The 24,734-nt window shown below is 34.8% G+C and overlaps 1 protein-coding gene across 5 annotated transcripts in view; it reads right to left on the bottom strand.

Moving 5' to 3' along the window:
- Positions 1–24,404, bottom strand: part of LOC106878600 (uncharacterized) — a 37,595-nt gene extending 13,191 nt beyond the window's left edge. Inside the window, exons 1-5 of one of the 5 annotated variants that reach the window (XR_016241681.1) lie at positions 24,021–24,213; positions 14,079–14,596; positions 11,455–11,480; positions 4,903–5,032; positions 2,505–2,678 (exon numbers count right to left, since the gene is read on the bottom strand). Coding sequence is in view for 3 of the 5 variants with exons in the window: in XM_014927860.3 (XP_014783346.1) it covers positions 4,903–5,032; positions 11,455–11,480; positions 14,079–14,315 (393 nt within the window). In the remaining 2 variants the exon portion in view is untranslated. Of the gene's footprint in view, positions 1–2,504; positions 2,679–4,902; positions 5,033–11,454; positions 11,481–14,078; positions 14,597–20,757; positions 20,831–21,178; positions 21,387–24,020 lie in introns of those variants that run through there. The other 4 variants (XM_014927860.3, XR_001410518.3, XM_014927859.3 and 1 more) reach the window with 4 other exon arrangements.
- Between the last annotated feature and the right edge of the window lie 330 nt (positions 24,405–24,734).

The following is a 24,734-nucleotide window of genomic DNA, read 5'->3' as shown; positions in this document are numbered from 1 at the left end:
ACAAAAAAATCCACAACTTAAAAGTTACTATCCTGTCTCTATTTTACTCAATTATTTCCAACCATATATTTTTCATTACATGCACCTCAATTAATTGCAGCATGTAATTATAAGCAAATATTTTGATAAACTATGCAAATCTCTTGTCCAAATTTCTCTCCTCTGGATAAATCCAGAATGTTAAGGATCAGAAACTTACAAACCTTCCTCATTACAGAAATTCTGAAGTTTTCAAAATATCTGTCACATTCCATAATTTAATACTCCTTCTTATCAATGACAACCAGCCTCTTGCACTCCTATGAAATAATGTGCTAATTCACCCCATCTTTTAAATCCAGCAATTCTTTGGTGAATGACAGCAATCATCATTACATCTTCCAATGATGCTTAATAAATTGTTATTAATAATTAAATGCTAAAATTCAAATGTCATATCAAAGAACCATTCTCAATATAAAATATACACTCATCACAATGCACATTGGGATTGACTGTCTCAAGTCACTTCTCAGCATTGCTGTAACCACACATCACATCACATCACACAAACAACTCCAATACAAAATATACCCATCATTACATATGTTAACCCTTTTACTGTGGAAATCAGATATACTCCCTCAAAATTTCATTATCTTTATCTGCAGAAATCAGTTTTAATATATCAGTCTAGCTTTTGGTTGAGGAATGTCATGTTGGAAACTGTTTTTTGTTGAGATATGTCAAGTTTATAGAGGCAAAGTGACTTGCATAAAATACACCTTGTACTTTTGATAGACATTTAACTGGAATAATTACGAAATTTTATTTCAAATTTAACAGATTCATACTACACTGCGTCTAGAGATTTAATTTGGTGTTTTCCTATTATTGACAGCCAATTTTTTTTATTAACTAAAAGATTAGTAAATAAAACACACTCATGAGACAGGTGTAATAGTTGATCAGCAGACTTTCAGAATAGCTTTCATGATATCAAAGGACAAGTAACTGGGTAATCATTTAATAGTATATTTACTAATATTTTAGTAAAACAAATGGAGCTCAAAAAATATTTCAGTGTTGAGCTACTGTTAAGTTTTTATGAGGCCCCAAACGCACCCAACCATACACAGTCAGTGGGATCCTATACTACACTCAAGAGGAAAACAATGTGTTTGAAACTTTTAAATACTCTTTTTTTGAAATATCTCCAATTCTTGCTCAGTCATTGCTATATGTACTCTCACTGAGTCTACTCAGACTACAACAACAAGCTCTTTGTCTTTGCTCAGTTTTATCTATAACTCTGCCATTGTATCATTAATACTCATTACCCATACTGTATTTCCTGCAAATGATGTTCCCTAAATTTTTCAACCAAAATTATAAGTGTTGTTATTTTAGGGAGTACCGTTCTTTGGAATTTGTACTCCACCCTGCTTCATGTATTTCTGAAATACAGAATGGGCCAAAAGTCATGTACAAAATATGTCCAATATGCTCTGGAATTTATCAGAGACATGCTTCAATTTTTTTCTAAAATTGAATAAAATAAATAAAATAATGATGAATAAACACGTACTTATAATGATGAACACAATGAAAAATAATAATAATAATAAAAAGAATAAAATGTCAAATGTTTTGGTGCATGACTTTTGGCCCACACACTTTGTAAACTTCAAAATATTCACATGCCAGGATGCTAAACCAGCCAATCAGAGATTACTACCACTGATCAGAGGTGAAGTCTACACCAGGGGCATATATTCCAGGTGTGCTCTGCACACCCATTGAAAATGGCAAATTCATTATAAATATTAACCTTACTCGTTAATTTAATCACAAATCATAATGGAAAACTTTTGTTATACCCCTGCTTGAAATTTGGTGGAAGTGGGTGTCCTGAAATAATACTGTGTACCTCACAGTGCATTGTATCGTAATATGGTACCAAGCGTATTGTAGGATAATGGGAGAATGGCAAAAAATTAATGGCAAAGGATGTGCGACATCTTTGACAGAATGGTCGCATGTTCACTTTTTGTGGTGAGAAGTTGTACATTTAAATTAATTTAAAATTCTTAACCTAAAACTAATTCTTTTTACATGAATTTTTTCTTACTATATCATCGTATAACTTTGACTTCTAAAAGTGTATTATTTATTAGTTTTGAAAACAAATTAAGATCAAAAACAAAACTTAAGTTAGGTCGAATTCTGAAAGGTTGTATGTTGGTTTACATTTATTGTGTTACATTTACATTTTGGATCCTGCATTTTGAATAGAAATACACAGTTTGTGTGCCTAATTTGAGTAATACTAATGTTAGTCATAGTATGGTCAGTGTGGCAGCACACTAAATGACAACAACCACCATAGGCCACTAGTCTACACAACCAATCAACCCTTCCTCTTTTCTTCAAGCAATAATGATGATGATAACATGAAATAATTTGATAATTATGTAGTTCTTATTTGATATTGATAGAAGAAAAAAGTAATTTATGTATTATACCTTTGGTGTCTGCTGGCTGAAATGGCCTTTCAAACTGTAGAAGATCTGAGTAAGCTTGAGCACCATCATAGTGCCGGACAACTAAAACACATGAGGCAATGAGGGAAGTGCTATGTGGTTGCTCAGCTTGCTTAGAAATACCTGTGAAAGCTCTCTAAAATCTCATCCTACTATCTTAAAAAAAAAACAAAAAAAAACGAGAGGATAATTGCAGGCATGGCTGTGTGATTAAGAATGCTACTGTGTAGCACCTTGGGCAAATGTATTCTGCTATAGCTCTGGGTCAATTGTTTGGAGTTTGAGTGTGGCTTGGAATGGTTACTCCCGTTTATATGCATTTTAATTACTCATGTAATGAACAAGGCTCTGGAATGGATTATGTTTGTATACAGAGAAGCCCACTGTGTTTTCTTTATGTACCATAAGGCCTTGTAAGAGACATACACACAAACACACACAGAGCAGGCTTCCTCAGTTTTCATGTGCCAAATTCACCTACATGGTGTTGTTTGGCCCAGAGCTATAGTGGAAGACACACGCCCAAGGTGCCACACAGTGGGACTGAACTTGAAACCATGTGGTTGCAAAGTGAGCCTCTTAACCACACAGCCATGGCTGTGCATGCTGTGAATTATTGACAATTGACTTAGAATACATGTGAGAATGCTTCTTCCAGAGATCAGTCATTGAGTTTGTTTATTGGATATGTTATTGCTAACATTTAGCCTCAGATCAGCACTAATCAAACAAACTTATGAGTAAAAGGGATTCTAGGTGTGACCCCTTTTGTCTTGCATTTACCAACATCATTCGGTATATCTAACTTTATTTACAACAGTTGGGTATGATTTGAGAGAAATTTGGCTGCTATTTTTAGCAGGTCAATCAATCATATCTGTTACATGTATCCAAGTCAACAACTGCCACAAGAGATAGATCATATTAAACAGTTTGCAATATGAAAACATGGCTGAATTAAGATTGATGTTTAATGAAAAATTGAAGTATCCTTTTCTTCTCTAGGCACAAAGCCTGAAATTTTGGAGAGGGGGCCAGTCGATTAGATCAACCCCAGTATGCAACTGATACATAATTTATCGACCCTGAAAGGATGAAAGGCAAAGTTGACCTAGGCGGAATGATTGAAATATTAATGAAAAATGTCACCCATCAAAGCCCAGCAACAGAGAAATGGCCATGGTTCAGAAAAATAAATCTGATAGAGTATTGTGTGTATGATTAAAGAGTATACAAATGGTATAGTTAGTTCTAATGCAGAACTGTTATTGTTAATGGTCTGATCTGGAGGAAGAGGTTTGTACTCAAGGCCTTTGAAGAGCTTACAAGACAGAGATTGACACAGTTGATGTGGTTCTTGAATAACTAATGGACATCAGTTGCAGGTAAAGTATGGGCAAAGAGGGAATTCCAGACGGAGGGTGTTGTGGGGATGAAGGAATGGAAAAGTTGATAGTGTGTGGCCTGGGTGAGAGCACAATATGTGTGATGAGAAGTCAGAAGAGTGAGAAAGATGGGAGAGTGAGAAGGAACACAGGATCAGCCATTTCTAAGGAGTAGAGTGAGGAAATGAATTACAGTCTAAGGGTCAGAGATGGGAGTGTGTTGATGATGCCAATCAGTCGGAGGTATGTTTTATATGTGGTCTAGGATATCTGTAAGACCAATAGCAGCAGCTTCCCACATCTGTTTAACATCTGTTTTCCATGCTGGCATGGGTTGGATGGTTTGAGTGGAAGCTGGTACCAGGTTTTGATCTGATTTGGCAAAGTTTCTACAGCTGGATGCCCTTCCTAATGCCACCCACTCCAAGAGTGTACTGGGTGGTTTTTACATGCCACTGACCCGACACTGGCATCAGCCACGATTATGGTCTTACTTGGCTTGACAGGTCTATACAAGCATGGTATATTACCAAAGATCTCAGTCACCAGTCACTGCTTCCATGAAGCCCAATGCTTGAATGGTGCTTTTATGTGCTATAGGCACGGGTGCCAGATGTGTAAACATTCTATTGTGGGTCTCACTCAAGCTTTGTATAGGTTTACTATCCATTTGAAGATGCAGTATGAGGGCATGTGACTTAATGGTTGGGATGTTGCACTCAGAATCATGAGACTGAACGCAAAGCCATGTGGTTACCAAGTGAGTGTCTTAACCACACAGCCGTGTTTATTATTTACCAATGTATTCTGATTGAAAGTGCAACAAAAACAAGGTAGAACAAAGACATGAACCATTGAAACAATGATAAGATAAATGGAAAATGTGCAGACATGTCCATATATATATATATATAGTTATAAAGGCTAACACTACAGGCAATTTTTGTAATAAAGAAAATGAAGCAATGGAATATTGTAATAAAAAAAATACTAACCTCAGATCTCAGGGCAACATGTTGTTCTTTATCTCCATCTAATAATTCACATTCCCAATCTTGGTCTTCATCTACAGCAGCTGGATCAAAACTGTACAATGGCATCAAATGGTGCCGAAGTTTGTCTAACCTGTTACCAAACAACACAATTTCTCAGTCTACATAAAACATATTAAACTTGTAAACAATGATACAATCATATATTCAATAAATACAGGCAGATCTCAACTTATACCATTTTGAGTTGTGTCTTTCTTTGACTTAAAGTTTTTTTTTATTTTTAAGAAATTAATGAGGAAAATAAATTCAACTTCAGTCAATTTATTTGACTTTACATTGATCTAAATTGGTCTTAAAATTTTTTTAAATACCTAAAAACCAACAGTGAAGTGAAAAATCACATAAAATACATGGGGAAATCTTTGAACCAATTACTTATGATGTGAGTTGGGGTATCCTTGTGTATTTTTAGCCTTGCTATGAAAACGTTTTAGCTTGGTTTCTACAGCTGGATACCTTTCCTAATGCCAACCACTTTACAGAGTCTACTATGTGCACTTTATATGGCACCAGAACCAGCGGTTTTTATGTAGCATCAGTACCCACAGCATTGCTTCGGGGTTCCATTTTATAAATTACTTTTAACTTTAGAAAAGCAAATGACGAATCATGGTTTTGTACCATGAATCATTAAATTTAGCAGCTCTGTTGAAAATAAAAAAAAGAATAAAAATATAGTCTAAATAAGAGTTTCAAATTTTGGCACAAGGCCAGCAATTTTTTGGGGGAGAGTATTTATTCACTACATTGGCTCCCACTAATTGACTAGTAAGTTAGTGTTTAATCTCAGATCTCTCCCAAGCTAAAGTTTTGTGGGTGTGTCCTACACATCCACAAAACTAAGTCTTGATTATATTTTATATCATTGACCAATACAAAAACTTGTACCGTTTCCTACAATACCTAGAGTTTTGTGTGTAAGTTGTGTGTGCTTTATTTTAAAGGGTGTAATAACATTTTGGGAAAGCAATCTATTTTAAATTAAAAAAAAAAAAAGAAATGTATAATTTGTTACTTTAAAAATTCCCTTTTTCCCTTATTCTGAGTTTTGTCTTTAATTTTGTTGGTTCATTAAATTTCTTCAAAATTTCATTTGAAGCACACTGAATGGCCTTCATGCCGGTGGCATGTAAAAGCACCCACTACACTCTCGGAGTGGTTGGCGTTAGGAAGGGCATCCAGCTGTAGAAACTATGCCAAATTGGATTGGAGCCTGGTGTAGCCATCTGGTTCACCAGTCCTCAGTCAAATCGTCCAAACCATACTAGCATGGAAAGTGGACATTAAATGATGATGATGATATAGATATTGATTAAATATTCTTTATATTAGCTAGTAGGAAAATACACATGCACCTTGCAGAACAAGAGAGAAAAAGAGCATATCTTCCAGAGGGAAAAGCTGAAAGGTAGTAAAGTAAAGTGAGGAAAGGAAACAGAAAAGATGAGAGGGAGGTTACAAGAGTGAGGGATATCACATAAAGGATGTGTATAGATTTACCTTACACACACACATGCACGAACAGAAATAGATATGCGTATGCAGAAATGTGAAAAATATGCATATGTCCATGCTACATGAATATACATGAAAAAACTTATATATAAATTAATCATTGGCATTTCATTGATGCAACTTAAGCCATTTGAATAGTCATTTCAAGCATGAAACTAAAATTTCTGTTCACATTTAATTCATTGCTTTTGTAGAACAGATATTATACTATTTTACACGCTAACTACATCTGGATTATATTTTGTGGTGTAAAAAATATAAAATTGCTAAAAAGAAGTGTTAGAAATTGTAATTTTTAATAAGGTTTTCCATAGGTAAAAAGTGCCAGTGGCATGTAAAAAGCACCCACTACACTCTCGGAGTGGTTGGCGTTAGGAAGGGCATCCAGCTGTAGAAACTCTGCCAGATCAGATTGGAGTCTGGAGTAGCCATCTGGTTTGCCAGTCCCCAGTCAAATCGTCCAACCTATGCTAGCATGGAAAGTGGACGTTAAATGATGATGATGATAGGTAAACAAGATTTCATACCCAAACCAATGTTTCATTCAATCAGTTGATGAGTACAGGTCAACAAAAGAAGTATCCAACAGTATATACAATTCTCTTTAACTTATATATAATAAAGACACACACACAAATGAATATGTATATATTCATGGTCTAGTGTCTAAGGTTTTGCATTCATAATAACAAGATCATGGTTTCAATTCTTGGATTGAGTGGTACATTGTGTTCTTGAATAAGACAATTCATTTCACATTGCTCTGCAATCACCTTGACATTTTATGCGTGGTGCACTGTGCATGTGTATAGGCAATATTGATCTGGTGGATAGAGTAAGCATAAATATTTGATCACTATTAATCATGTGTGGAGAATGTTCAGCAAGAAACTGCAGAAAACTCATCTGTTGTGTACGACAGGAGAGACCACAAGACACACACACACACACTGTGGGTAATGTTTGATAATATATCAGGTTATTAAGAATGAAATGTCTGATTTTCTTATGCATCAAGTTTGACAGTCGTTAACTCTAATGTTTTATCCTGACAATTCTTTGTTTTATAACATTGAAGAGTTACAGTACCACTTTTCGAAATGCAATTCATGGTGTCTGATTATATTGTGAGTTTTCTCTTGTAAATCAAATTTTGTGACCCCATGAATAGATAAAAAATTCGTGTTGTTTATGAATATGAGTTCCATTGTGGAACCAATGCACCTCAGACAGCTCGAAACATCAATGAGGTGTTTTGGTGAAGATGTGGCAAATGAGCGCACTCTACATCGATGGTTTGAGAAGTTCTGGTCTTTACTCTAGAAAATCAGCCCCATGGTAGACCTGGGACCAAGGTGGATAATGATGATCAGGAAACTGTAGTGGAAGCAGATACATTTCAAACTACACGTGAGTTAGCAGCAAGGTATGATGTTTTGTTTCCAACTGTATTGGACCATCTGAAACAAATTGGCAAGGTAAAGAAGCTGGACAAGTGGCTAACCACACAAACTGAATGAGCATCAAATGACACGCCATAAAAGCAAATCACTTTTGCATTGTATTGTTATGTATGATGAAAAATAGATTCTTTTCAATAACAGTAAGCATTCTGCACAGTAGTTAGAGAGAAATGAAGTGCCAAAATACAATCCGAAAAAGAATATTCACCAAAAAATGCTAATGGTGTCTGGTGATCCAGCGCTGGTGTCATCCACTACAGCTTCATGAAACCTGGTAAGTCAATTACAGTGATGCATGCTTCAACCAATTGGATGAAATGAGTAAACTTGCAATCAAACAACCAAAATTGGTCAATAGAGACAAGCCAATTCTCCTGCAAGACAATGCTTGACCACATGTTGCACAAAGAATGCTACTCAAGTTATGGGAACTGAACTTGGAAGTTCTCTATCATATACCATATTCACCAGACCTTGGAATTCTTCAAGTTGAACTTAGCACTGCAAGCTAACAAAACTTTAGTCAGTTAGTATTCTGTCTAGTCCAGCTCTCCCTAACCATTTTTGCACCGAGGACCAGTTTCATACAAGACAATTCTACAATGGACTGGAAGATTACATGTATAACAAGACACAATAAATTGCATAATATATAATTTAATTATTACATATATAATACATATGTAATACATATAAAATGCATATTTACAAACTGGCACTCGATTGGTTATGACAAGGGTTCCAGTTGATCCGGTCAACAGAACAGCCTGCTCGTGAAATTAATGTGCAAGTGGCTGAACACTCAACAGACATGTGTACCCTTAATGTAGTGCTCAAGGAGATTCAGTGTGACACAGAAGGCGACAAGGCTGGCCCCTTTGAATTACAGATACTACTCATTCTTGCCAGCTGAGTGGATTGGAACAATGTGAAATAAAGTGTCTTGCTCAAGGACACAATGTGTCACTGGGAATTGAACTCATTGAGCCGAATACCTGAACCACTAAGCCACACATCTTCACAGGATACATATATATAATAAAAGAAAATACCCAGCAGACTGTAATAGTCAGTAAAATAGAAAAAAAAATTTAATTTATTCTTTGTGGCCTGGGATCAAATAATATGACTCTGATATTAGTTTATTGTTATGTGACAGATTTCTATACTGTTAGGAATTGTCGATTGTGTTCTGATTTGCAAAATTAGATGGGATATATGACCACAACAGTAAAAAAATGGAGCCAACCATTTGTGATAAGTTACTAGTTACATTCATATACAGCAACAATACAATGGATATTTGTCATATCAAACTGTTCCTGTTTAATCAGACAAATATTGGGGAGAAAATTACAACTTTACTGGCCTCAACATATATTTAATGTCTATAGGTGCAGGCATGGCTGTGTGGTAAGGAGCTTGCTCCCTAATCACATGCTTCTAGATTCAGTCCCACTGCATGGCCCCTTGGGGAAGTGTCTTCTACTATAGCCTCAGGCTGACCAAAGCCTCGTGAGTTGATTTGGTAGATGAAAACTGAAAGAAACCTGTTGCATATATACACACACACATATATATATGCGTGTGTGTATGTGTGTTTGTTTGTTCCCTACCACAGCTTAATAACTGGTGTTGGTGTGCTTATGTCCCTGTAACTTAGCGGTTTGGCAAAAGAGATCAACAGAATAAGTATCAGGCTTGAAAAAAAGCAGTACTGGGGTCGATTCATTTGACTTAAGCAAATTCAAGGTGGTACCCCAGCATGGCCACAGTCTAGTGACTGAAACGAATAAAAGAAGATAGTGTGCAGTAAAGAGTAAAGGATAAAGATCTTTTCTGAGTCATACAGACTAATAGGGTTGGTTTCTGGGTTTCTGTATATTCCCCACCCGGATGGGATGCTGGTTCATTTCAGGATTACTTATTTTTCCCATCTGAGTAAACAAGCCATGTGCTTCCACTGCAGTAAAGTTTAACTTATGAATATATTTTACGACATATTTCAGCAGTATAGACATAATGCTTCATGGATGAAATGAGATTTAACAATGGATTCACTTAACAATTAGAAGGTAGCTTTGAAATTATAGACATGAGATTACTGACTGGATTTATTTCTACAATATATATCTGCGTTGATTGATCGATCTATAAATACTAGCATGTCTAGCGGAGAAGACTAGCTGTGTCATACAAATAACAATAAAATCCAGCCGACCTAAATAGAATAATAATATCTTTTATTCAATTTAATTTCAGTAAAATATCTATTTTAACACAGAAACAAATAATCAGACTTGGAATTTCGGAGTAGTGCAGACTAATACTTCAACATTAAGAAAAGACATGCATGAAAAACTGAGGTGATTCACCCTCACTTCAAAGCTATAGAAAAATTTTATCATAGCTATCACACTAAACCTGTTAATCCGACCAGAAAAACTTGAGTGAGATTAGCAGGGTTTATGTCAAGTGTTGTTGTAGACGTACAGACGCAATGGCAGGAAGATATGTCCAGGAGGTTGAAGAGATTACATCTAGTTTTTAATATGTGGGTAAGAAGTGTATTAAACACATTTACATACAATAGGTGGTTGAGAAATTTGCTTCCCGACCTGATGCTGACTAAAGCTTTGTGAATAGATTTGGCAGATGGAAACTGGAAGAAACATGTATGTATGCATATGTGTATATGTGTGTCATTGTGTTCATCTCCTAACACTGCTTGACAACTGGTGTTGGTTTGTTTGTCTCCATAACCTAGCGGTTCAGCAAAAGTGGCTGATAGAATAAATACAAGACTTAAAAAGAAAACAACAAATGGGGGTTGACTTGTCTCTCTCTTTTTTTTTTTCTTGGTTTAACTCTTTTACTGTGAAACTCAGATATATCCACTCAAAATTTCACAACTCTTAACTGTGGAAATAGGTTTTATAAACAAATTTATCTTTTGTTTAGGAATGTCATGCTTGAAGCAATTTTTTGTTGAGATGTGTCAAGTTTATTGAAGCCACATGACTAACAGAAAATACCAACTCTATTTTTTGGTAGATATTTAATATTATTACTTGAATGACCATGAAATTTCATGGTCATAGTGAAAAGGTTAATGACTTAGGGAAGCACCAACTCTTTTCAGAACCTCCTTGAATGGTGAGACAAATTATCTTCAGACCAGTTAAAGGCACCTATGAACCTTTAGCAGAGTCCATTTATTAAAGAACTTTGACATTAGACTGAATAGATTAAGACTATGTGCCTTGTTCATGGAGGCAAGCCCCTCCAACAACTTTTTGACTATTTAATTTTGAATATAAGTGGAAATAATAAATTAGGACATCAACTGATAATTATCAAAGTGTGAAAGAGAGAACTGAGTATAAAAAAGAAAAAAGAGGGAATAAAGATAGGAAGAGAAATTACTGGTACACAACAGCACAAGTAAGCTTACTAAAAGTATAGAAGACTAGACACAAGACAACATTGAGTGAACACCAGTTAAACAATTTACCTATTTTTCTTCAGTATTACAACAATCTGGAAAAAAAAATACAGATTTTAATGACCGTGCTGGTTCATAATTAAGAACCCATCAACATTCAATTTAAAGATTTGTAACATAGCAAGGAATGTATTATAATGTATTTGGTTTACTGATGTTGGTTTCAAATTTAGGCACAAGGCCAGCAATTTCAGGGAAGGCGTTCAGTTAATTACTTTGACCCCAGTACTCAACTGGTACTTTTATTTTATTGACCCTGAAAAGATGACAGGCAAAGTCAACCTCGATGGAATTTGAACTCAGAATGTAATGGTGGATGAAATGCTTCTAAGCATTTTGCCCAACATGCTAACAATTCTGATGGTTTGTCACCTTATTTAATTTACTGATATTAATTTCAAAATTTTCCTATGATAGAACTAGTTTGCAGGCCTATGAAATTCTTTATCTCCTTTAAGCTGGAGGTTTCTTCTAAGACAATCATTTACCAATGAGAAGAATTTTTATCTTGACTAATTGAAACAAAGCGACAACTGTATCCCACTGAATTAATGACAGAACTGAACTTTTGACTTTTATGCCAAATCATACAAAAATTTAGGCGTAGGAGTGGCTGTGTGGTAAGTAGCTTGTTAACGAACCACATGGTTCCGGGTTCAGTCCCACTGCATGGCACCTTGGGCAAGTGTCTTCTACTATAGCCTCGGACTGACCAAAGCCTTGTGAGTGGATTTGGTAGACGGAAACTGAAAGAAGCCCGTCGTATATATATATGTATGTTTGTGTCTCTGTGTTTGTCCCCCCCCAACATCGCTTGACAACCGATGCTGGTGTGTTTACGTCCCCGTAACTTAGCGGTTCAGCAAAAGAACTGATAGAATAAGTACTAGGCTTACAAAGGATAAGTTCTGGGGTCGATTTTCTCGACTAAAGGCGGTGCTCCAGCATGGCCACAGTCAAATGACTGAAACAGGTAAAAGAGTAAAAGAGTATCTGGTTCAATAAACTCATGACAAAGCCATTGTTTTATCCCAGGTCAGCTCTAACCAAACAGATCTCTGATCAGAAGTATTCCAGTTTTTACCATTGTATCCTTTATTCTTTTCTTTTCTTTTTAAGGTAGTAGGTTGTGTGATAGTAGGTTGTAGTATGTGGTTTCATGGTTAGGGTATTCAGCTCCTGATTGTAAAGTCATGAGTTCATTTCCCAGTGATATGTTGTGTCCTTGAGCAAGACACTTTATTTCAGGTTGCTCCAGTCCATTCAGCTGGCAAAAATGAATATTTACATGCCACCAGCACGGGTGCCATTTGCATGACACTAGTATCTGCTACAACTACGATTTCACTTGGCTTGATGGGTTTTCTTCTCAAGCATGGCATATTGCCAAAGGTCTCAGTAATTTGCCATTGCCTCCATGAGGCCCAACACTTGAAAGTGCTTTTTATGAGCTGCCAACACAGGTGCCAGTCATTCTTGTAGTATATGCTTTCTTGACAATTGTTTGTATACGTGGTTTTGGGTTCAGTTCCATTGCACAACACCTTGGGACTGAACCTAAAACCATGTGGTTGGGAGGCAAACTTCTTAACCATGCAGCAACACCTGTGCCATTACATTGTCTGACAAAATTTTAATTTCTTTTTCGTCTTTCATCACTAAGTGTTATTTCCTACTTGCTTCTATCTAGAAGTCAAACGAAATGATTGCTATTCTCTTCAAACTTTGCTTTTGTGACCTGGACATCAATGTTTTCAAACTGACCAATTTTCCATTACATTTCAGACAGATTCAGCGCTGAGATACTGAAGCAGAAATACCGTTATAGCAAATATTCTGCTCAATGCTATAGATTTGCTTGACTTTAACCGTTTGAGCATGTCCCTTAGTGACTGACAATATGTACACCTCTGACCATGAGCAAGAAAAGTGGGGAAGCATCATAGCCATATGTTGGGAGGGGTTCTTTGGGGTTTGAATGAATGTAAAAAAATGCAAAGTTTGAAGGAAATATTAGCTGCTGCTACCCAAGGACAACAAAAATTGTGTCACACAGTGTTATCTAATATGTCATTTTTTAAAAACAGTAAAATATGACTGAAAGAAATTTGGTTGCTCTTTCTAATAAGTCGAATAATTGCACTGAAACTCTCTAATTGATTTGTTTAAGTGATAGTTTTAATTCCTTCTGATTGGCAATTTGTAACAATTTGGGATTTAGTTCATGTTTGGAAAGCTGAGTATTTGAGCTAATGTTCATAATATCACAGAGTCGCAAAATGACTGAGCTATGAAACATTAACAACGTTAAAGGAATGTTATAGCTTGCATGAAACATTGCAGAATATGTAGAAAATAAGTGTATTATAGTAAGTAACAGCAATGTAGATAAAACATTAAATATGAAAAATAACATGTATTAACAGAATGGCCATGTAATATATATATCATTCTTGTCTTTTAAAGCTTTTGAAAAGGAGTTTTTTAACTCAAAATATCAGGAATAATTACATATTTGTAAGGTAATATCTCAATATCTTAATGATATTTTTCCTATTTGATGTCCCATTTGCATTGCTATTACTTCCTATAACATACTGATTACATATTAACAGTATAAATGCAGAACTTACCAGAAAGATGACAAACCCAAGGAAAACAATTGCTCCAAGAGGCACTAAAATATATGCCCAGGTATGTTTTCCCTCTAACTCAGTAGATATTGTGGAGGTACTGCTTGAAACTGTAGAGGTTGCATGTAATGTAGCCAATATGCTGGTCGGGGGACTTGGTTCCCTGATCACATAGTTAGTCGGAGGAGTCCCAGCTTGCTCAGCTGGGGCCTGAGCAGCTCCAAATTTTAGAGACATTATTTAAATGTAAAAGAAATTCAAAGTCATGGAGGAGTCAGAAGTGAAGTTGAGACATGCTGGTGATCAAAGTTAAGAGAGGAAAAGTTTCAATGTGACATTTATGCGCTCAAGCTGAATCTCTGTTTGCTCTATAAATTAACTGCGTTGAACACATGCTGTATACTTCCTTGGACAACATTTGTTTGAACACCATCCTCCTTGCAGTGTGTCTGATAGTAAATGCAATGTGTACACCAATGGATAATTACCTCAGAGAGTTTCAGAAGTTATCCTCACATCTGAAAAATTATATAAACATAAAGATAACACACATAACATAAATATATAATAAATATAACACATAACAAACAATAATAGATAAACAGAGCGACAGAGGCAGTATTAATATTCAAAGATAAGATATTCACCACTCAAAAGTGGATATTTCAATAAAGAATGTTATTAATTCAATTTTCTTTCATTTGTGTGTATGTATATATATATATATATATATATATATATATATACACACACATTTACGTATGTGTATATATATATATATATATGCTGTAGAAACTCTGCCAAATTTAGATTATAGCCTGGTGTTGCCATCCGGTTTCACCAGTCCTCAGTCAAATCATCCAACCCATGCTAGCATGGAAAGCGGACGTTAAACGATGATGATATATATATATACATACATACACACATTTACGTATGTGTATATATATATATATATATATATATATATACACACACCATATGATTTGAATGAAAATCAGAAAATGAGCAGATATGAAATTTGCTCATCACTTCTCTGTAACCAGTCGGATCCATTTCTTAACCGTATTGTAACTTGCGATGAAAAGTGGATTCTGTACAATAATAAAAAAATGTTCTTCACAGTGGTTGGACCAAAATGAAGCACTGAAAACCTTCCCTAAACCTGAGCTCTTCATAAAGAAGGTTATGGTGACTGTTTGACTCATCCACTATAACTTCTTAAAACCCAGAAAAATCATTACTGCAGAAACAAACTGCAATGAAATTGCCAAAATGAACGACAAACTACTACTCTTCCATCCCAGACTGGTCAACAGAAGAGGGCCAATCATTCTTCATGACAATGCTCGACTAAACATTTCACTAATGACACTCCAGAAGTTGAGGGAACTTGGCTACGAAGTTCTTCCCCACCCAGCTTATTCCCCAGACTTTTCTCCTACCAACTACCACTTCTTCAAACACCTTGATGATTTCCTGTGAGAGAAGGAATTCAAAAATCAAACCATGGGTGAAAGTGCATTCAAAGAGTTCATCAGCTCTAGAACTCCAGATTTTTATGTTACCAGAATAAACAAACATGTAACTCACTGGCAAAAGTATGTTGATTGTAACGGTACTTTCTCCGATGAATAAAATTTTCATATTGTTGAAATATATTGTGAAGAATTTCATGTTTCAAAATGTTGCTTACTTTTTACTCAACCTGGTACATCTATGTACAGACATATGTATATATATCTATATTACATATATAAATACGCGCGCACACACACACACACACACACACACACACACACACACACATACACAACAGGCTTTCTTTACTTTCTCTCAACCAAATCCACTCACAAGGCTTTGGTTGGCCTGAGACTATAGTAGAAAACACTTTCCCAAAGGTACCACACAGTAGGACTGAACCTGGAATTATGTGGTTGGGAAGCAAACTTCTTACCACACAGCCATGCCTGTACACTTTCAAGACAGTATTGTCGACACAGGGATTCGGTATGTTGAAGTCTGTTGGGAATGTTTTAGGTGCAGTCTCATTTCTGTGGTACAGAGTTTTCTACATAATTTGTGGTGTGCATCTGAACAAGATACAATGAAAATTATGGAATGTAGAAAAGTAGATGCAGTAGACTTTAAGCAGAATGGCATTGTAATTAGAACAAAGACATGGGAAATTACAACATTTTACTCATCATGGTGAAACAAATAGCTCATGTTCTATTTAGAACTCAAAGTTTAATTGACAGAGAGAGGAACAAACTTCTAGAAAAAGGAAGATTTTTATAGTATTTAAATACAATAACAAAGTTAATTTACTAATTACTGTCAAATTATACAGCACTAAGTGGGTTTTAATTATAATAAAAGAGAAATAGCTCTTGGCTAAAATAACATCTAGATAGTTCATAACAGGATATTCAGCACACTCAAAACCATAATGTTCATAATTTTATATTTTTATTTGTTGTAAGCATTGTGTATTTTGGACATTATTATCCATTGTGTCCAAGACAGTAGTGAGTGATGGAGATTCAATTGCTCTTTAGAGTAGGTTGAAAAAGCAAGTAGAAGCTTCTTCATTGGGTTACAGGATATATATATATACATATATATATATATATATTAATGTTTATTTTTGTTATAATTACATTAAACTGATTACTCAGTATATATGTGATAGAGTACAAATTTATTGTTCTTAAACACAAAGCAGTGATTGTCACTTTGAAGTTTCGGCCAGAGTCCTTCATTGGACTCTGTGTGTGTGTGTGTGTGTGTGTATATATAAATATCATATCATATAAAATCAAAGATAGAGACAAGAACCAACATTCCATGATGCAGGCTTGATAATTGCCGAGACTACTCTCAGCATGAAACCAATGGTAGCCTTGTTATTAACCCACAAATAAAGTATATATATATATATATATATATATATATATATATATACACACACACACACACACAGACACAAATCAAAATTATCAAACCAACAGCAGCAATTGTGAGAAATCAAATATCATTAAATACATGTGTACGTCTTTATTATTTATTTAGGGGCCTTTGCACTAAAGGTTTTAGTCTGAGTTGAAGAAATTCTGGGAATTGTGAGTACCGAAGATACTTATAAAACGGAGTATATACTTATTTATGTCAACAATGTTTGCTTTAAATACAAAAACATACATACATCGTGTGTTGTTTCTCTAGCGGAATCTGACACATTTTGTTATCCCAAAATAGAGGTGCATGGGTGTGAGGTTAAGAAGTCTGCTGCATAACAATGTGGTTCTTGGTTCAATCCTACTACATGGCACTTTGGGAAAGTGTCTAACATAGCCTCAGATTGACCAATATTTTGCGAATGAAATTTGATCAATGTGAATTGTGCCTGTTGTGTGCATATGTATTTTGTGTGTACATAATCATGTACACACACACTGTTTGCTACTGCTGCTTCATGCTCTTGCTTGATGGGTCTGGGGTCATCCCAGGTTAGTGGTCCCAGGGATGTCATCATGCAAAGAGCTGACCAGATCCACCAATGCTCACCGTTGCTAGACCCTCTGCATCCTTTAAGGTAATGACGAGCCTTTGGAGAACTTCCTTAATCATATCTAGCCATCTGGTATGGGGCTTGGGACAAGATCTCTTCTAGGCCGTAGCTTCTGTGTTAAATGAGAGTAAAGCCCTGGAAGGATGATCTAGTAAGAGACAGAGGACATATTCATGCCAGTGCCTGCAATGGATAGCTATGCGGTGGGAGGCTGTGGGCTTATGTGTACACACATGCATTTCTTTGTTGGAAACATGATGGTACCATCTAATATTCTCAGTGATTCTCATGGCTTCACTACTGAAGCCATCAATCTACTTTGCCAGGGTCTTTGAGAATTTACAAAGATGAGGTAAAAGTAGATTATAGAAGTAGAGCAGTAACTGTAATCTCACTAATGTTGTACTGAGATTAAAGTTACGACAATGAGATTCACAAATATCACTGATTATAACAATTTAAAAAAGTGATTGGCAGTAATTCTTGTATTATAGCAAACTCTATGAAACTGGAGTTGAGTGTTCTTATGTGCAACACTTACATGTATGTGTGTGTATTTGCAGTGTAATGTAAAGCTTCCCTCTAAATTATTCTCCAATGTCGTTTATTTGTTGGCTGTGTGGTAAGTAGCTTGCTTACGAACCACATGGTTCCGGGTTCAGTCCCACTGCATGGCACCTTGGGCAAGTGTCTTCTACTATAGCCTCAGGCTGACCAAAGCCTTGTGAGTGGATTTGGTAGACGGAAACTGAAAGAAGCCCGTCGTATATATGTATGTATATATATATATATGTGCGTTTGTGTGTCTGTATTTGTCCCCCCACCATCGCTTGACAACCGATGCTGGTGTGTTTATGTCCCCATAACTTAGCAGTTCGGCAAAAAGAGACTGATAGAATAAGTACTAGGCTTCCAAAGAATAAGTCCTGGGGTCGATTTTCTCGACTAAAGGCGGTGCTCCAGCATGGCCGCAGTCAAATGACTAAAACAAGTAAAAGAGTAATAGTGTTGTTGGTTAAAGGTTTTCTATAGACCAATCACAGGTTCTCAGTATTTCTGATGGCAAGATTAACATGAATAAATATCTCAAGGACTGATTGTAAAGCACCAGACTTAAAGATTTTTCAATGCTGGATTTGGATATCAGTGATACATACTGACACATAAATGACAGCCAGCTTCTGTCTTTCATATTCTACTTATAAAGTATTGGTTAACCTGAAGTTATAGTAGAAGGTACTTGCTCAAGGTGCTGTGTTGAGAGATCAGACCTAGAACAACACAGATGTGAATAAAACTGCTTAACTATAAAGCTGTGCTCATGTCATTGGTAAATTTTTAGTTTATTATTTGACATTGTAAAAGATTTTAGAGTCAAGGTGAACAGAAATGATCCAAAAGATAGTACTAGACACAGATAAGAAAATTTTGAGTATTTCCCCAACAAATATAAGCTATAAATGTGGTCACAGTACTTTGACTATCTCATGGTTTTCCAGACGATAAATCAATATCATTGACATTTAAATCAAGAGACATTTGGAAAATGTTACAAATATTGTAGGGGGAAGATCAATTTTGATAACAATGTACTTTAAATGTGATCTGATTGGCTAAAAATGTCACAGCTGTTTTCATAATAGTGGTTACAAAATGACATTACCATGGTAATACTGTCATTGAATCATGTGGTTTATAACAGTGTGGCAGAGGTGAAGGCTACCTGGTCATTAACACCTCAGCACCTAAATCACTATCTCTCTCATTGTACTCGGATTTCTGATGCAACATTTCAAGATATTACTATAATTAACGGGAAGGTTACTGTATTTGATGGCATAAAACATACATGGACATATTTAATGCACCTTCAATTTCAGTAGCACATATTCAGAAAAAAAAAAATGGTTTTCAGGCATTAATCATTTAGCATTCAAACCAGCCAGATCCAGCCTCTCACACCTTTCCTAAAATGTCATTCTAAAAACAGACTATCACATCATTGAAATCTTGAAGTTTTAAGTCAATGCATGATTAATTTAAAACTATGTGAGTAAATAAGCATTACATTTAATAAAGTAATCTGAATGCTAAAGGGTTAAAGCTTATGGGAGGCCTAACTTCACATACAGCACCAGGGTTGATTTTTTAAAGACATTTTTGGGAAATAAAGCATGTCTTAAAAAGGGTAAAGACCAACCTTTGGCCATGAATGACCAATGGGATTGCAACTAGAAAGTTACCCTCCGAGGCACAAGTCCATGCAAGGTTGTTTATGGAAGACCAGCAGTTGCCCATGCATACCAGTTACCTCTCTCATTGCCACCAATGTTATTCAAAGGAAAGGCAAAGGCCGATACAGTTTGGTACCAGCGACGACAGTCCAATTCAGGAACTGAGTCCACTACCTCATGATTGCAAGCCAACAAGATGCCAGAACTAGCTGGTTTGAACATAAAACATGTAGAACATATGATTAGGATGCAATATCAGAATATAAAATCAGACCCCATTACTTGATCAAGGTAATCCTATAGAATATAGTCAGATATTATGTAGTCAACCAAAAACTGTAATTTCTTAAGATCTATATGATTTAAACAATCTTTTTTCCATATCCTAATTAAAATTTTTTTTTTATTAATAGCCCCTTTTTGTAATTCTTCGTTTTTTACTTTTCCGAAATTTTCCAAATTTATTTTCTTTCCTATATATATTTTAAACATCTGAGATTATGGTTCTGTCTATATAAAAAAAGAAAAACATTAACATTTTTAGTTAAAAAAAAAAGAATTGTGCTTCCCCGCAACTTTTTCGTTTCTGCCTTTTCCAAGAAATTTCTTTTTTGAATTTACATATTTTAAAAGATTACAAGGTACAATACGATTATGCAAAAATATTCACAAGTTAAAATATTTGGCAGAGTTTTGTGTCTATAGATGTTTAAAAAATGTAAATATAAGAAGATGAAAAAAAGAAAAAAAAAAAGAACGAAAAGAGAGAAAAGCAAAAAAAGTTACAGAAAGTGGGTAAAATTAAAAAAAAAATTGATGTTTTGAAATTAGTTTTTGGTGAATAATTTCCGACGTTATTCTACAACATTACCTTTGTTACACTATTTACTCCACGGCGAAGTTGACATCGATAGAATTTCAACTCATAAAGTGCAGGGGCGTAGCTAAATACAAGATAATAAAATTAACTACAAGGTTTAATAAATTAAACGTTACATATTCTGTCAATCAAGTTGCAAAAAATAAAATAATAATAATAACAATAAATGCTGAAGTTTTAAAATAAATAACCTGTTAATTTTTGCTACCACAGAACACCTTCAATGTTTACAAACCAATAATGATATCTTAGAATAATATAGAAATATGATCACGAGACACCTTTCCATTTTAAACGGAAATATTAATAGATGACAGATTTCAATTGGGTCGATGAATATAACACAAATATATTTGAAAGCTACAGCTGATTTGAAGAACGTAAAACACCTCTACTGCAGTTATTGACTCACCTTGTTCACGCAATAACAGGAACCCCAGGGGAGTCATAGAACTCCCACGCTTCTTGGATTTTTACACGCATGAAAAAGTATTGACTAAGTAGCAAGCTTCACACAAGATTCTGCAGTATGGATATTGAAAACTGCTAATCGACATACAAGACTTAAGTTTTAATCTGTTTTGAATATATAAAGAAAAAAGCAAATCAAAACAGATGTCACTCTTTTCCCTTTGATTTCCATACAGATTACAAAATACAGTTATGTTAGGTGTAACGAAAGAGTTGAACTAAGACAGCTCAAAAGATAGCAACACAATAAAGGTCTTACTAAGTTTAAATTTAATTAATTGTAATTGTTACATTTAAAATGGTCCCCGTTTACAGAGGCCCTTTCATGTGACTACAGTTAAGCATTTCGGTTTTTGAATTGCGTAGTTCCTACTGATCACTAAAAGAAATGGCAGAATCGAAGATAACGAGAACTTATGAATGACAATGACTATCACTTGTGTCAATGTTTCTTTGGATAATACAACCAAATAAACGGGATAGTAAAGTTTTATTACATGATTACTATGATACGTTTCTAACATTTGACTTTTAATACACAATTGTCAGGTACTATAGCACGACAAACAGGGAATTACAAAATTTATTTTACTTTCAATATTAAAGTATTTCGCTCTTAGAAGTAATCAGAACTTCACTGGTCTTTTATTCATTGATTGTTGATATTAGAGATAAACCTGAATAAATATTTTATGTTCAAGATAAAAAAAATAAAAACAAAAAAAAACAACAGCTCACATTTATTTACTGAGAATTAACTGGTCAGTCACGAAGTATAAGTGTAAATATAATATTGCCGTGGTGTAAGCAAAGAAAACATCTTTTTAAGAACTAGCGAAGTTATAATTAAGAACGAAAGTATTCAATAATGAAAGTAAAATAAATTCTGGGGCAAACGGTATATAACTGTGTCAAGTGGTGGAACCAGATCTTCGTTAACAGCAGGAATCAAACATTTATGCTCAACACTATAAGGACAGAACTCAGTTCTGCAGCAGATTACAAGGAAGCACGTGGAGTAACAACAGAGTGCAGTATGCCTATTATACAATTTTCTGGTTATTTGTTCGCGCGAGAAAACAGATATTATCAGGATAACACTTCATTAATATTAATAAAATTCGCAGAATCTGTCATTAAGAAAAAAAAGTAGACATGTGAGAATGAGAGTAAATCGAAAAAAGATGAATTTTGTAGATAAAGCAAGTAGCTGCATTTGTTTAGATAAGATGCAAACATAAAAAACACCTGCTTCCTTCGTAATAAAATAAAAAGCGAGAACCGATAAACTATGAAAAGAAATATATTTCAGATCAGGTGCGTCGGTGACGAGAAAACGAAAGTAATAAATTATAATCAAAAAGGATAACGATAAATAAACTGTAGAGGGTTATTGAAGAAAAAAAAAAAAAACGAGGAACCCTACATTTACAGATTTATAAATAAAACAAAAGCATCTAGTTATATCAAATTTTACAAAGCTTCAGATTTATCAGCTTACTAGGAATAAAGTTATAAATATAGCGGTTTTAATCCGTGATATGACAAAAGGTTTCACATCAAGGCTATTTATAAACAGCATCGACAACTAGAAACGTTAGATTTATATCTATCTATCTATCTATCCATCCATAATATACATACATACATATATAGTGTGTGTGTGTGTGGTGTTTGAATCTTTCTCAGTTTCATATTGACATTTTCAGCTATTTTCTTTCCTGCTATATATATATTTTCTCTCTACTATATATATATATATATATATATATATATATATATATATAAAAGTAAATGAGTATATGCATATATACGTACAGGTATGTGCATACCGACATCCACCTGTATGTATAGGTGCATATCTGGGTACAGGACATTATATATATATATATATATATATATATAGTAGAGAGAAAATAGCTCAAATGGTCAATATAAAATTAAGATTAAAAAATTTTACATACACACTAGATTTATACTACAAAAACCATGCATAAATAAATAAATAAAATAAAAAGGCAGAAGATGCTTGATATTATCTGTTTTCTACTGTGTAGAAACTGGTGCCAAATATATTTAGATTATTGATACACAAAGCAGCTGATTAGTTCAAACGGACAATTTTCTTCGATTACATGTTTATTTAAAAGACGAAGTTAATTTCTCTTTAGCATCTATTGTAAGTACAAACTAGAAACGAAAAACACGGGGATTCCTTCAAGCAAAAAGACAAATATATTAAACAAGGATTTTAACGATAAAATACTTGGTTTTGATTTATTTGTGAAGGCTAATGTAGGGAATATTTGTTTTCGATATTACGTGAAATCATTTTAATACGACGTATAAACACAAAACATTATCATTGTTAATAATTATAAGCAGTAAGAATATCAACATGTTTTCTCTTTACATCGGAAAATTATTCTTCAATCGTAATTTACTTTCTGTCAGTGTGTGTGTATAGTCACTGCCTTATTTTAGGTAGTTCTTTAGAAAATTGACGAGTGGAGGATGCCTACAGGCATCAGGATAGCAGTGTTAGTCGATGCTAGAAAATCAAACCATATTAATAAAAGGGTATGTTCAAAAGCTTCAGCAAAACAAAAATGTACCATTCTGTAATGATAAGAATCGATGTCACCTTCCTTTAATATTAATCAGTTTATATTCTCACGACGGTCTCTAGAGAAGCTGTTAATGTTCAACAGGTGTTGTGAAGACTACAACACGATACCTGAAAACAGACTATATGCGAATGAATGAATGGATAAAGAAAGTACCTTAAATTACTGATATAGACGCATCAGTTTGTAGAAATGGGAACAGAATGTTTCTATCGGCATGAGATGTCTTGCAGAATAAGTGACACTGTAAAAAATAGATAGTGAATGGCAGCAGACGCAACGACGGTACAATATCGCTGAAAGAGAAACTGCTGTTGTTATAGACGACTGCTAACGACATCCCGAGTTCAATTTCCCGGAAGTGATGTCACAGTCCAGACCGGGTACTGCTTTCTCTGGTAAGGTTTTGGGGGTATCCCTGTACAGTGTGTTATATATATATACGCACATTTAATACCTCAGATATCTGCGTGTATTCATTAAGGCATGAATTTTTAAAACATCTCTTTAACATGTACGTCTGTTTGAATGAATGAGTGTGTATGTTTGTAGTGTGTGTCTGTGTCTGAATGTTTGTGTGCGTGTATTTTGTGCATATAAGGTTTATTGATTTGATAAGAACAGAAGACAGCTATACGGCAGTGATGGAAATGGTAAAGAGAGGCATGCAAGGGGTGGAGTAGGAGACAGCATTCTCTTACTTCTCAGTTCACAATGGGGCAAAAGAAGAGGCGGGTTTATTCTGTCTAATTTCCCATCTTCTAACCCCAGTCTTTAGGATCTTAGCGTAATCTTCGTTCTAAAAACCCATACCCATCATTGCTGCACATCAGCCTAAATACCTGGGATGTGTTTGAAAAAGGAAAAAAA

Source organism: Octopus bimaculoides, chromosome 4, assembly GCF_046866305.1.
Source record: "Octopus bimaculoides isolate indiv1 chromosome 4, ASM4686630v1, whole genome shotgun sequence".
Lineage (NCBI taxonomy): Eukaryota > Metazoa > Mollusca > Cephalopoda > Octopoda > Octopodidae > Octopus > Octopus bimaculoides.
The sequence above is the reverse complement of the archived record's forward strand: the minus strand, read 5'-3'. Positions and strand labels throughout refer to the sequence as shown.